The sequence below is a fragment of the Synchiropus splendidus genome, chromosome 14 (genome assembly GCF_027744825.2).
Source record: "Synchiropus splendidus isolate RoL2022-P1 chromosome 14, RoL_Sspl_1.0, whole genome shotgun sequence".
Taxonomy (NCBI): domain Eukaryota; kingdom Metazoa; phylum Chordata; class Actinopteri; order Syngnathiformes; family Callionymidae; genus Synchiropus; species Synchiropus splendidus.
Genome location: NC_071347.1, coordinates 14,360,974 through 14,375,800, shown reverse-complemented (window position 1 = coordinate 14,375,800; position 14,827 = coordinate 14,360,974). Strand labels below are relative to the sequence as shown.

The 14,827-nt window shown below is 43.8% G+C and overlaps 1 protein-coding gene across 2 annotated transcripts in view; it reads right to left on the bottom strand.

Moving 5' to 3' along the window:
• The window catches only part of iqsec3b (IQ motif and Sec7 domain ArfGEF 3b), a 41,737-nt gene extending 27,027 nt beyond the window's left edge, over positions 1-14,710 (bottom strand). For both annotated transcript variants that reach the window (XM_053885652.1, XM_053885653.1), the window contains exons 1-3: positions 13,993-14,710; positions 5,364-5,438; positions 262-376 (exon numbers count right to left, since the gene is read on the bottom strand). In XM_053885652.1, the coding sequence (XP_053741627.1) occupies positions 262-376; positions 5,364-5,438; positions 13,993-14,504 (702 nt within the window). In that variant the 5' untranslated portion in view covers positions 14,505-14,710. The remainder of the gene's footprint in view (positions 1-261; positions 377-5,363; positions 5,439-13,992) is intronic.
• Between the last annotated feature and the right edge of the window lie 117 nt (positions 14,711-14,827).

The following is a 14,827-nucleotide window of genomic DNA, read 5'->3' as shown; positions in this document are numbered from 1 at the left end:
CGACTGGCATTGCAGCAGCAAACCCTTCAGCAGTATGCCATAAGAAATAGACATCTTCAGTCACTAGCAGCAGTTATTAGCTGTTACCATGACAACCCAGCATCTCTCGCTTGTTGCTATCGTGGAGAAATGCTGCTGTTTTTTTGTGTCAGCTGAGACAGAAATAGAAGTGCACGAGAAGCTTTTGTCACCAACATAAGTGCTGGTGGAGCACCTCTCCTGTGAGGGCAGTTGTTTGCCATTTTTTCCTATTTTTTTTACCTGCTTGTTTTTGTTTTCCAAGCTGATTTCGTACTCGCTCGGGCCTTCCCGCTTGGTCCCCTCCACTTGCTGGCCGCTAGAGGACGTTCCATCCTCCAGGCTCAGCATCTGTCCACTTCCATGGAAACAAAAGAAAAAGACATCAGTGCCAATTTGTGACCCCAAAATAGTTATCACAGCTTGTCAGAGGACTCATGCGAGAAGCAGAAAGTGATTTGTGACTTCAGCATCCTGGAGCTAGGATGATGTCTGCCTGCTCGCATTTATCCTCCGCTGCACACACACGATCAGAACTTTTCACTGGACATTCAGATGAAATAGTGATGCATGATATAAACTTCAACATGTCTTCATAAAATCCACTCTTCAGCAGTAAAAGTACTTTAATTAAGATGACTTACACCTTTAAGTGCAGTGTCGGGGTCACAGTGACATCATAACGTTTAGTTGAACCTTTTCAGGTCAATCTACTGGAGTCTCCTCTGACAAATAACTGAAGATAGCTCATGAATGTCAAGTTGTTCTGTAAAAATTGTGTCAATCTCCCTTGTTATGAAGTAAAGTCTTCTTTTGTTTGTTTGTTTCTCTGGAGAATGTTTTTTTGGTCGAGGCTGCCAACTTAATGGTTTAGTGCAGTGGGAAACCGTGGACTTGTCAAACCTGTTCCTTCTGGATTAAAAAAGATTATATAAAGGGGAAATGTTAATGTCATTTCATTTTTTGTGTGTGTCTGACATGCAAGGTTCTAGGTTGGAGAAACAAAGCGAATATTTGAAGTTAAAATCAAATACTGAATCCAAAGGGCACAATTTGGGGTTCAAATTATAAATTTAAAAAAAGTATTGAGAGATCTCTTCACATAAAAAGGTATCTTATAAATGTATCTTTATTTTCGCAGAAAAACAAACGCAGTTTTCCAGTGATGATGAAAATATTTATGCAACCGTCCTGGTCTCAGGCTACAAAGCTCTCACAGTGTTCCAGGTGTGTCCCTGGCAGGAGAATATGGCAGATTGCATTATTGATCAACACATCAGGATGTACTTCAATCAAGGTTCGACACAGGCAGGAATTGCATTGTGCCACTCTGCGAGAGATGGCCTTGAGATTAGTCATTTAAGGAGAAGACCACCATTACTGCTTCACAGGAGACGGTTGCTGAGATGGTTAACTTCATTAGCCACCAGATAAGAGGAGGTTCAGGCATATCTTGACCCTGGATATTGGTTTTCATAGGAAGTTAAAAGAAAATGCTGATTTTAACATCATGTTTACGGTGGCTGAAAAATAAAATAGAAGCAACAGGTTTAAAAATTCATGTTCATTCAGACTTTTTAGGCGTCTGTTCCGAGTGACAACTTCCGACTTTATTTCCTGTTTTCAACACAAACTGTTTTTCACTCAAGTAAAGCAAACCTTTTTCCTTACAACAGGAACAAAGCTGATGCCATGTTTGTTATGTTGCAGGAGCAGAAGCAACTTCTATCGCCGCTCTGTGCTCCATAACTTCTGTCTTCCTCCAAGTAATTTTGAAAGGCTAATTGTTCACGCATATATCCTGAGTGACAGTCTGAGTTCATCTTCTGCTTCGATGCGAGTCAATAAAAGGTTTAATGAAGAATTTATCGCTTGTAATAACTGAAATGAGTTGTATTTCTCAAGCGATTGTGGTGCAACAATAACAGGATCACATGCCGGAGAATATGAGTCAAGTGCAACACAACAGCTGAGCAAATCGCAGCGAGCGATACAGCCATCACAACAAATCCAAACCTCATCAGTATAACAGTTGCAATAAAACCTCATTATGATCTTGGTCACAGCAGATTGATTGTTGAGTGCTGCATTAGACCGAGCTGGTTCTCTCTTGGTGTGAACTGGCAGGCGAGCGCGTGCGTGGTCTCAAACACACTCATGACTTGGGTGGCTACAATCTGCATAATGAAGAATGAGTCGACTCCGTGACTAAACAGAGCTGTGGCGTCTGATTATCTGAGATACGGGAAATACATTTGGTCGTCGGACAGTCGGCGCACAGATGCGAGCGCATCGTGCTCTCGCCCACTTTTGAAGACGATGCCTGCCTGAGAACATTTACACGCCAATGGCGATCACAATCCACTGAATTCTGATGCAACAATATAAAACGGAGCAGTTGGCAGCAAGTTTGTGGTTCGCTGATGCTAAGCGCTGACGTCATGAGCGTTTAAGAATACAAAACGCTCAATATCCTCAAAGTCAAACATGACTAGCATGAAAAGATGGCGAGGCAATTCAGCCTTGGCTTGTATTCTTTACCACTGAAGAGGGAAAAAAAAGCACCCAGCCTGTGATAGTGACCCCTCCTCCACTGTAATCCCAGGTTTCTCTCCGCGGGTGGAGACTTGCAGGCAAGGGTTATTGAAATCCAGTGAAAACCATACAAGACTCTGCGGCACAGTGTTCAGTTTTAATCATCTTAAAACACATTTAATGCCTGTTTGGTGCTGTGTAATACAGCGTTCTCTGAGGGGGACAGCTGGCTACTAAACAGTGGACCACAGTCCTCCAGGGTTCATGGTCAGGGCTGTCATTTGTGACAAGTTTCCTCCATTGTTGGCAGATGTTACAAGCGGAATTCAGGTCAGAATCTCCACAATTTTTTTCAAACCACAAATCGAGATCTGAGACCCTCAGTTGAAGCTACGGCTGGGCAAAATGGCAAAAGTAAATAAATTATATCGGTCGATCTCCATTATTCTCAATTAAAAAAAAAAATATTGTTTTTAAAATGCTACAAACTGGATCCATGAACAAAAACAACAAATTACGAGTGTAACTGAGTAGTGAAATATATGTACTCAATAATTTTATTTTCATTTTATGAATTAATTATTAATTATTTTAATAAATGTTGTATCAGATATTCTATGAAAGCGCCTCCAAAAGAGACGTAGATGCGATCAGATTCAGAACACGGCAACCTCTGGCAGTCAAGAAGAAGTGTATCCAAGTAACCGGCAAGTCTGTGTTTAGCTGAGATACACGATGATGGTGAAAACTGTCTGTTGTTGTTGATGGTGTGATGGGTGATGGAATAGTTGGGGCCATGAGCCGGTAGAGAGCAAGCAAAGCTCTCACCACACTAATCCATCCACGGTCCTGGACAAGTGGACCTTCTCAACATCAAGAGTTGGCCTTGACATCACGTCAGAACGGATGTCTTTCTGTTGAGACAGGCAACGGGCCACATCCAGTAGCAATTGGAGAGAGTGTATCTCAAGGCATAAACATTTAAGGGTCGGTGGAGGAAGCTTCTCGTGGGTCCCTGCACCTCTGACCTCATAGACCAGCCAAACGTAATGGATCAGTCAGGGAGATGCACAAAGAGCACCGAGTGGTGCTCGAGCACTGTGCTCTTCTAAATGAAATAGCTGTGGAGTTTGGACATGCACAACATGTTTTTGAACACTAAAGTTTATTATTTCAGTCACGAACCGACCCAAACGACTTACGACCCACTTCTTCGTGTACATCCGATAATGTAGCTTCCAGCTGTGAATCCGTCGAACAAAAATCAACCACCGACAAAGACAGGAGTGTCGCATCCGAAACGCACGAGTCAGGCGAAGCGAAAGAAAGCGGAGCCGAACAATGACGGAAACCTGCTGAGTGAAAATCAGCAGAAAGTGTTGGTGCACTAATGCGGGAGGCTTGTCGCTTAAAAAGTGCTATTAAAACACTGTCATGGCCCAGCTCAGCATCAGAATACATTAGAGTACATTAGAATACATTAGAGGATTTAAAAGCAAGAGTTGAGCTATTAGTGCATCTGGACAGCGCTGGCATCCATTATGCTATGTGCACTATACACACTCTCTTTCCTCAGCCCTCACTCTCTCTTTTTCTCGCTCAGCAACACTAAACTGGGGAACCTAGTCAATGTGGGTCAGGTGTAAACTCTGCCTTTTTTTGAGTTAATTTAAAGAAGAGGAACACAACTTGATGTGATCTCATCATCCGCGGTGCACGAGGCTGGGGGGGGTGCAGGGGGGTCTCGTGAAAGGTCGAGAGGCAGACCGTATCTCTGCCACAGCGCCGATCGTTCAAGATCGATTTGCATCAATTTTTGGTAGAATGGGCTTTGGAAAATTGTGCTGGCCCCGCGTGTCTAACGCGGCGCCATGGGAATAACAATTGGACAATCCTGGCTTAGATGCCGGAGCAGAGGCGGTGGTGCTGCTCAAGCTATGGACTGGAATTCGGATCGGCACATTGATGCCGCTAATCTCTGGTCCACGCCGCCTGAACTGACTTACCCCTGCACACCATCACTGATGGACCTCAGCAGTCCGATCAGCTTCACTGCAACTGTAAAGCACCTCGTCACCGAAATGCCCGGAGAATCAATCGGGTTCCATAGAAAAGGGTTTCAGCTGTCGCAGTGAATCTTTGCGGAACATCCCCGTGAAGGCAGTAAATCCTGCCATGAACGCACACACTAATAGCAGGAAATGGAGGGTGAAGTCATGTATGATTCAGTGGGTAATGACGGGGAGTGTACATGTGTTGCAGGTCAACCCCCAGCGGAGCACACGTAACTTCATGTGATGATGATGTGGAGTGCTGCACTGATCATCAGCCGCGCTGCCATTTAGCCGTCCAATCAGGGCTTGTCGAAGAACATCATCGGAAGAGAGCGAAAATAGACTCCGGGAGGACAGATTGAGAGATTATTAAAAACAGAAAGTAGGGATGTTATGGAGAGAACTGTCGATGGATGAGTGACAGAGACTTCTAACAGGCGGATGAATAATGCGAGGAGATGCACACAGAGATAAACAACACGGGGGCGCGTGATTTCACAGCAGAAGAGGAGACAGGGAAAGTAGGAGGGAAGGGAAATCCGGAATCTTCAAATGAAGTGAAAATGAGAATAAGTTCACGTGATGAAAAAAGAACTGCCCCCCTCAGACTCCGGTGCAGATAGTAAAAGTCAACACTTGTGCTGTTACTATGGCAGTCGTCTCTGTGCGTCAGTGCTGGGTTGCCATGGTCAACCCCAGTCATATCACCACTCATAACTTCATCCTTATTTTTGATTTTTTTAAAAAGAGTCTCACCTGGAGGAGCCACTGGTGTCGGTCTCCGGGTGCTCCGGGGCGGGGCAGCAGAACTGATGCAGCACGGTCTCACTTCTGTAGAGGAACAATTGAGTGGATTAGCAGAGCAGAGGTTGATAAATTGACTGTATCATTGCTTTTCAGTAGTGGGGATTTTTCCTAGAAAGACTCACTTGACTCTTATGGATTATTTCTCTTTGCTTTTCCTCACTGATCCCGGGATAAACACTGTACTGTATGTAGGTCAAATGCAGGCTAAGAACACCACTCTGTGTGAAACCATATTCACCACAGACCTGCAATTCATGAGTAATGTTGTAGAGGCACATTCTTCGACTCAATGAATTTCTCTTTGCAGGGGCCACTTGCGACCCTTGTGAAGTCACAGTGAAGCTGATCAGGAAGTAATATTTCTGACAACTTGATGGAGCTTTTTTCAATCACTTTCATCGAGAAGTGCGTTTTTAATGTCTCTAATTCATGTTTATGTACATCCAATATGCCAAACCAAAGTCGACGAAGTAGCAGCGCCATATCTTCTTATGTTAGCGGAGTTAAAAGTGTGATCATGAACTTAAGTCCTCTTCCACTTGCATTTGCATTGTATGAAACACGACACACAGTACAGAGCTGCAGTCCACTCAATGCAGTCACTCAATGTTCCCGCTGCTCTTTCACAGTAAAATCCAGATGTCTACACACACTGCGTTTTATTATGAAATTCTCCCGGATACACGTCACTTTTCACAGGTTGATTTCCTGTCTGAATAGCATCGCCTCCATTCAGCGAGGGAATACTTTATGTATTGCTCGTTCACATAAATACAATGTAGAGTGAGAAAAAATAATAAAATAAGGAAAAAAAAATGTATTATGTATGTAATATGTTTCTAGAATTATTATAATAATTTCTTCATGGAATGATCACTTAAGGCGCTAGTTTGTGTTAGTCGTGGCATACAACAAGGCACCCAAAGAAATGTAATGGCCTACCTCTGTTCTAGAATAATACCAGAGGAATATTAATATATTTTATAAAAAGATCTGCTAAAGAAATAGATGCAAGCTTTAAATAGTCCCTTCTGATTTGTAGATTTGTATTGGCGGCTGAGTCTTACAACAGGCTCTTACCCACGAATAAGAATACATATAAAATAGTGCTCTAAAATGGGGACATTCGAGGCTGCGTAAGACCTGGAGGGGAGCTACTGTTTTTTAAGCATAATATTTGGTTTCAGGCCCTGTGTCTACCTCCGCTTGGGCGCGAACAGCACTGGATAAACGGCAGTTCTAATGCAGAGCGGGGGGTAATACAAATCTCATTTGGCAACACCGTCTTAATACTTTTGCTTCACCATTCTTGGGATACCCACACAGGGGATCAATTATTTCCGTGAGCTCTTCTTAGGGTTCAAGTTAAAAAAAATGTTCAAAGGTTGCTCAAGAAAATACGGCAGGTTTTTATGTTGCAACGTTGGCATGAAAGTGTGCACGGGATGCTGGCAGGAATCAAATAGTGCATGTAGTTTCACATGGAAATCTGGGCAAGTGCATGCATCAATTCCTGCATAAACCTGAAACTTTCAGTGGATGGCAAATTTAGAGCTACAACACCCCTCTGACCTAAACTCAGCATATTGCATGTGACACAGATCCGCAGTGACAGGCGTTCAGAGGCAGCGCAGGACTCAGCATGACAGTCCAAGCTATAAAAAGATCCCTTTTTAACACGACTACCGCAGAATTAAAGGAACACTGAGTATAATAAAATCCTCTAATCTTACTGGATGTCGCTGGAAAATACTGTCAATGATAATACTGTCCAGGAATTTACAGCATTAACATGTGAACGATCACAAATGGTCACGCAACGTCAGGAAATCCTGCGGCGTTACAGTTTCAAATTTAACTAAACCTGCCTGAGTAGGGTTCACATGACGTAGAGTTCACAGTTTCTCTCCCTTAAAAGATCATTATTCAAAGCACCTTTGCAATTTTATTCAAATGTCAATAGCTGAAGTTTTCTTTATTCATTTATTCATTCACTTAATGCTCCCCAGCCGCTTATCTCTGCTGTTGAAGGCTGTTTGGAATATATTTATGTGCCATTCTGACTGGTTCGCAGCTATTCAAAACCTTTACCTATTGTTGAGAAATTTTCATACTCAACCATCAGCCGTCTGCAGAAAGGAAACTATTTTTTGTGGTCAGATAAATTTCACCAATATCTAGGAATGGACTTCATCACCCTTATTCAACCATTTTTTTCCTGAGTTGTGAACCAAATCCTCATGGTCCAAGAGTGAAAAAACAGAAGCCAGAGTTAATTCCATAAATGAGGACAATCTCTCTGTCATGACTGATGTCGCAACTATTCACTTGTGATGTTACAAACTGCACAATACCATCTTCCTTTCACTTGCATTCAGTTCAAGACACTTGCAGATGAGTAATGTACCTTTAGGACAACAGGGTCTCTTAATGGATCAATCCTCTTCTTGATGATGAGAGAATACTCTCATCTATACATCCAAGAAAAGATGAAATTGGTCTCAGGGGGCTGCTTGTTTACAAGAAGAAGATTCCTTGTTTAAAAGCATCTAGTACAAATGAAAGGGACTTGACGTGGGTCAATGTGGATCAAACTTTGGTCTTCAATGACAATGTTATTGAATTAGATTGTCAGCCGTTCATGAAGGCAAAGCTCTGGATTTTTGGGTCGATCTATATTTCCATCCTACCCACTGTTATCACAAGCTTAATGCAACACATTCTCATTCCAAAGACATATTGGTGACTGTCAAGTTTCCAGTATTGACATAGACATCATCCTTTCAGCGCTGCATGTGGACACATTTTCAGTTGAATGCAATGTTTCCTTTTCTGTGGCATTTCTTTGAAAAGAACAGAGGGGTTAGGTCAGGTCGATTGTATGTTGTCATTGAGATTTACTTGGCAGGTATCGTAGGCTGGGTGAGTAGAGCTCATGATCTCACTCCTAAGGTTTCAGAAAATAACAATTTTCAAGTGCCGCCGCATGTTGACGCCAAGGTCAGCCTTCCATGTAGCATGTTGATGTGAAGTAGAATGTGTGCTGTGCAGTGTGACTTTCTGATGGACTGGTTGGGACTTACTCAATTGTCGTACATTTATTATATATGGTGCCTTAAGTGGATCTGAGGTTTACTGACACGACGTCCTGTGCGGTACATATATACCAAATGTCTAAACTGAGTGAAAATATACTGAGTGAAAGGAGCTGTGTCTTTCTTTTATGACGGCGGACTCTGGGTGTAAAAAGTCCACTTGAAAATAGTGGCTATTTGATGCCCTGGAAGTGAGAGTGTGTCGTAACAAATGCAATGATATGCCAAGAGCAATGCATCCTCACTGCCATAGCTTAATATATTGGCGTGGGGAGCGTTGCCTTTCGCGTCCTACACTGAGGACAAAAGCAGCCTTCTGCGTTGCATGTGGGGGTATTAGGCAGCGCGACAGTTAAAAAAAGATGGAGGATTGGGTTACGTAAGCCATGGGGTGGTGCTCCCTTCATTCTACATGTAACAACGTGTCAATTGCTATTTAAAGTCCGTGCATTTTGGTCACTGTGAACCAGTACCATCACTAAGGGGAAGAGACACACACGTACATCTTCCCGTCGCCTGCACTTCCTCATCAACACGCTGACCTTGCCATCAATATTGAACGCTGAAGTCCACCGGATTATCGTCTGAATAAGTTGCCTTGAGAATGTGTTATGTAGTGACCCAAAGAGCAGGGTTGTAGATACAAGCTCTTCTGCATAGAGAGATGGTGCAGGCGTCTCATCCTTCCTTGGAAGATGTTCTAGGCCTGTTCTAAGGGGCAACCAAGACTCTTCCCCTGGCTTCTCCCACATGTCTGTGGAGAGTCAAGTCTGGGCCTCTTCCTTTTAGCTGCTGCCTCAGTACCCTGACTCCAAATGAAAAGGAAAAACAGATTTATGCCCATATATGAAGTGGCTCTGGATACCTTCAAATGCCCTATTAACCCCTGTGTGCCAACCTTGGGAGGGGCAGGGTGCACCTCACTTATAGCCTATAATCTTAGAGCCACGGCGAACAAACTCTTAACAATGAAAACATATTTGTATCACCTAATGTAAAATCAACTTAAGTAAATGACTAAATCAATTTTTTACTTCGGTGAAAGCAGACGATAATCACCCTGAGAGCCTGCTTTAACTGCCCCCAGTCAAGAGCTGAACAATGGAGTATGATGCAGGGATTACATGACCCCGTCTCTTATAGCGCTCCTCAGCACACTGCAGGACTGCTAAAGTGTCTTTAATGACTCAGTGGAAAAGATGATTTGATATGTTTTAAAAAGATTAATATTGACTTCAGAAATAATGTTTGTGCAGTGCTTTTCTCAGCAGACAAGCAATGATCTGCAACAAAGTCCCAGAGGCAGGAGAACCCTCTGAAACAATTATGTTACATCTCAACATTCATTTTTCACAACTGTTATCGCGCATCTCTGGAATTCCCGGGAAAAAAATATGATCTTTAATAATCCGTCACTTGGATGGATTGCTGCTTAGCGGGTCGTCATTTTGGTTTCATGCTTGGATTCGATCACTGTAGTTTCCATTTGATTTAAGGATATTCTGTGAATCTGTCGCCTGCTGACATGTACTCCTACATAACTTTACTCATTGACAAACCAGTGAGTCTGTAACAGACAGCTGGCAGAATCAGAGCTGCAAAACAGACGCGTTTCTTTCCACCGAAGCCACAGACTGTAACCGGCATCTACAGGAGGTGAGGAGCACTTGAGAAAGTAATCATGAGTCAGCAAGATAAAATTCAAGGCTGTGACTTACGAGTGAGAGGTGGCGGAGGTTCATTTATTTTGGTATTTTGTGAAAGTAATACAGTAATATTCTAACTCCAACTGCTGCTTTTTTTAGTGAAGATCAAAGTTCTGAACCAGAAAAAACTCCATTAAATTGTGTCTGATATTATTCAACCTCTTACGCTCTACATTTTAAAAATACAGTACCAGTTTTACTTCTTCCAGGAGGTCAGATACAAGTCACAAAAATATTCTTCTTTAAGTTATTGGCGTAAATACATGTGAGAACTACACTCTGACCTTGTACATGGAAAACATTATGCACCTCTGCTAGGCTGGCAACACTTTGGTTGCTTCCCCTGCAACACAACCTGGGCCAAGCAGACTAAAACAAAACGATTGAAATGTCATGTATGTAATAATAAATAAATGAGGCTGCATATGGTTCACCTGCAGTAGTTAAGTACGATATCTAGTGAACGGAATAAGAAGCCATTTTAAGCTCCATTCTGTCCATTAAGGTTGCTGTTGGTTACAAGAACAGACCTGGAGAGCAGAGTGGCTGCCTTGCTAAACAGATGTTCAGTGCCGGGCTGCACCAGCCTTGCTGAGCCTTCTGGAGTTTGAGTTGGAGCAGTTGGATAACAGCTAACATCCAAACGTTTTTTAGTAGTTCAGTAATGTAAGAAGGTAACGCCAACATGACAATAAATCCCTTTTAAATATCTGCTCACACGAAGACATCCACACCCACCACCGCTTGCAAAAAAGGTGAATATTTTAAGAGTACATGTCGCCCGTGTTCTTTCTCGCGTAGTCCCATTTTCCCCTCATCCATTCTGCCCTCGTCCTTCCTGTTTCCGCGCCTACTCTCAACACAATACTTCTTGTATACAGTACACCGTGTGTGGACCGGAAAGATGACTGACAAAAGCAGCACTTTCCTGTGATGATGGGTGTACCTTCTACGGTACCAGGAGATTTTAGTCACGGGGTGGGGAATTGAAGCCAAAGAGACCCACGCCTGAAATGGACCTTTTTTCATCTCTCCTGTCGGATTCTAGTCGCTCCCTGCACCTGTCTCTCCCTCTCTGCACCGGTCCATTTCAATGTCAGCCTGCCGCTCCTTCCAAGACTCCTCTAAGGGCTCCATCAAAGACAACGTCTGAGTGTGCATCTCTCTTTTTCTCTGGCTTTCTCTCTCCTGAGAATGGCTGATTACCGTTCGCTCCATGGGCTAAGTGGGGCAGATAGGAGGCTCAGCTGGAGAGTAGGAGAGAGAGGGAGAGCGAGTGGAGGAGAAGATCTGCCCCCATAGGGTCTATGCATGTAAAAATTAAACACACAAAGAGAGTCCTGCATCACCCACAAGGCAACATGTCATCAACCACCGCACAGGCAATCCTTGCTCCGGCTACATTTAGACATGTGTTAAATATGAATAAAGTGTGTGAGCATGACAACATGTGCTCTCACACGTGAACCGTTGGAATCCAGACATATGCACGGAAACACGCTTTGGAAGACGGATAGAGGCCGACACAAACGAGTCACCGAAAGGAGGACCGCCACAGGGTCGATCTGATCTCCAGTCAGCGGCAGGCGGGAGCAATGACAGGGAGGTGAAGCCTCTAAAAATGCAAAACAGGCATCACGCTGTCCTCCTGTGCGGCACCTGCCAGGAACACAACTAGAAATGATGTGTTTTAAACTGCTGGTCTGATCCGGCAGGACATATAATCAATAAGCAAGTTGGGATGTAAAGCTGGACGCTTCAAGGACACACATCCGCAGCTGCGACACGAAGAGCCTGATGTGAACATCAAGAGCTGACAAATGAATGATAGACCAGCATAGCATGACAACAGCACCACTGTATTGTGAGACGACACATACTGGATCATCCAGTCAATAATATTTATGTGTATTTCACACCACCACTTATACTTTAACCACTATAATTTACAGTACTGTCACAACTGCTGTTACTTATACGAATGCTACATACATGTTTCCAAAACTGTAAATGTTACCACGACTGAGGATACTAAACAATGCTACAAATGATATTACTTCAACGAGGGCTCCTGTTACGACCAAACTAGCCACCTATACTTCTACAACTGCTGATGCTGCTTGTTACTTACCATTGCCATTACCACAACTTAGATTGCTGCTACTTACACAACACACCAATGACACAGTGACGTATGTTACAAATGTAATTCCATCTATTATGCTAAGTACAATGATCAGTGACAATGATATTGTCTCAGCTATTTCTCTGGTTATTATGAAATCAATAACATTGATAATCCTGCTTCTGCTAATGCTGCGTACTTATACTATAACTACAAAATCTAATACGAGTATATAAAGAAAAATATAATAAAAATAAGAACCTTTACTTAATTTTACTTACTTTACTAACTTCATTGGACTTCATTTTTACAATTCGTACTGCAGGTACTCCTACTTGTACTACTAACAGAACTATAAATAATTCAATATTGTTTGCCAGAGTCTCTATTACTACAATAAATATAAATGCTGCTACGCCAGGTCCATTTTGTATGTCCTCTCCTGGCACTTCAAATTATTCTCTTCAATTATTCCTAATATTTCAACTACAAAGATTTAAAGACAAATTCCGCTTTCTAAAGAAAATTGATGAATGCTGCTGCCACTACAGTTGTACAGCAGACATAACAGCTGTCAATAAAGAACAGTTGTAGTCCAATTTCTGCCATGTTTCTAGACTAATGATGCTGTATCACTTCCTACTGACAAAAAACACTCTGTGTTTAGTGTCTCCCCAACCTTTAACACAGTTATTGCACCAAAAGTCATGGAAAGATGCGAGTACCACCACTAATAGTGCCACCAGTACTTGTAGTAAAAGCTGAGAAAGTAATCACCAATATTTGTAGGTACTCCCTCTTATTTTCTCAACTTCTATTGGCTGCTTTCACACCTGCGACCATACTCCAATTCACATTAGGAAACAAATAACATCTTCACTCCTATTCGCTCTCCTCATCCGGCCCCGCACCTCTCTACTCTGTGTTGCGCCCCCTCAGTGGAAGGGGAGTCCCAGTGAGACCAATCAGGACTCCTGTTGGGATATGTTTTATGAGCAGAGCCCACTCACATGCACAGCGGAGATGAGGGAAAGACGGGTTTTCACTCATTAGAAAATGTGCTGGTGTGTACCATGACGCTCGGCTGCCGGTGTGCTGGGGTAATGATGACGATGAAGATGATGATTGGTCCATGTCTATGTGCGTGTGTGTGTGTGCACGTGCCGTAACTTCAGAAGCACTCTGGAGAACCCATGGGACCCCCGCCCTCCACCCTCCTCTCCCTCTCCCATCCAGTGCAGTAATTAACATCAGTACGGCGGACAGCGACTCTCACTGTCGCATGAGGTGTTACTCCCGTCTGAGCTGACATTGACCACACACACACACACACACACACACACACACACACACACTCATGCACGCGTGCAGGCCTACAGCTGTTTGTTATGTAATGATCAAGTGATGGTGATCTAGTTTCTCATTTAAATAATCCACGGCTGTCGTTCCTCTCCTCAGCAGACACCCACAGTTGCAGATATTGAAATATTGCTGTAACCTCCTTTGTCCAATGGACTCCATAGACACGGAACATATGTATGCACGTCCACGATTCATCGCTCATAGGTTACACTTGATGATTATTAAAGCCATTATATTGGATTTTCTTTATGGAAACCTGAAATATGAAGAGATGGAAACTTTTAACTTACTCTGAATTCCGAGCCAGAGCCAAAGATCGACAGAGGGTAGTGGGGGTCATGGGGACCAATGAGCGGCAGCTAGAAAAACTTCCACCGTTTTCCGGGTCACTTTCAACTGGGGACACCATGGAGGGGTCGGCTGGGACCAGCTGCATGTCCCCCGGGTCCATAGGTTGTGAAGAAGACGTCTGGACAGCCGGAGTCCCATCGTTCGGCGTTTGAGGGTCCAATAAAGACCCTAAATGAGTCTTGATCTGGGGGTCCTGAGGTTGGTTTAGGAGATTAAAGGGGTCTGGGTGGTGGTGGTGGACGTGGTGGTGATGATACGGATGCTGCTGCTGCTGGACCCTGACATCTCTCAGGTGCCGGTTCTCACCAATGAGCTCATCCACCCGGCGGTCCAGCTCCTCTATCCGGGCGCGCTGGGTCTGGATTAGACTTTGCTGGTTCTGGACGATGGTGGTGAGCTCTCGCAGGTATAAAATCGCCTGCACCGGATTTTCCAGAAGGCTGGAGCTCATTCTACCCAAAGACAGGAGGATGGTTGACGAGGAAAAAACAAAAAAGATTATTGCGTTGATGGGATATATCCTTGACCACGCGGAGGAGGTGACGTCCTCTCCTTCTCCTCGTAGGATTTTTTTCTTTTTTGCTCGGTTGCGAGAGAGGCTGCACCGACCGAGCTGGCCTCCGCTTCTCCGCTCGTTTCCCTCCCGCCCTCTCTCTCTCCGACTCACTGCGCTGAGAGGTGCTGATGAGAGAAACCAGATCCAGATGTGACAGGGAGGAGGGGGAGGGAGCGGCGAACGTGTGCGTCATTACGCGCAAGAATGCCAGAGTCCGT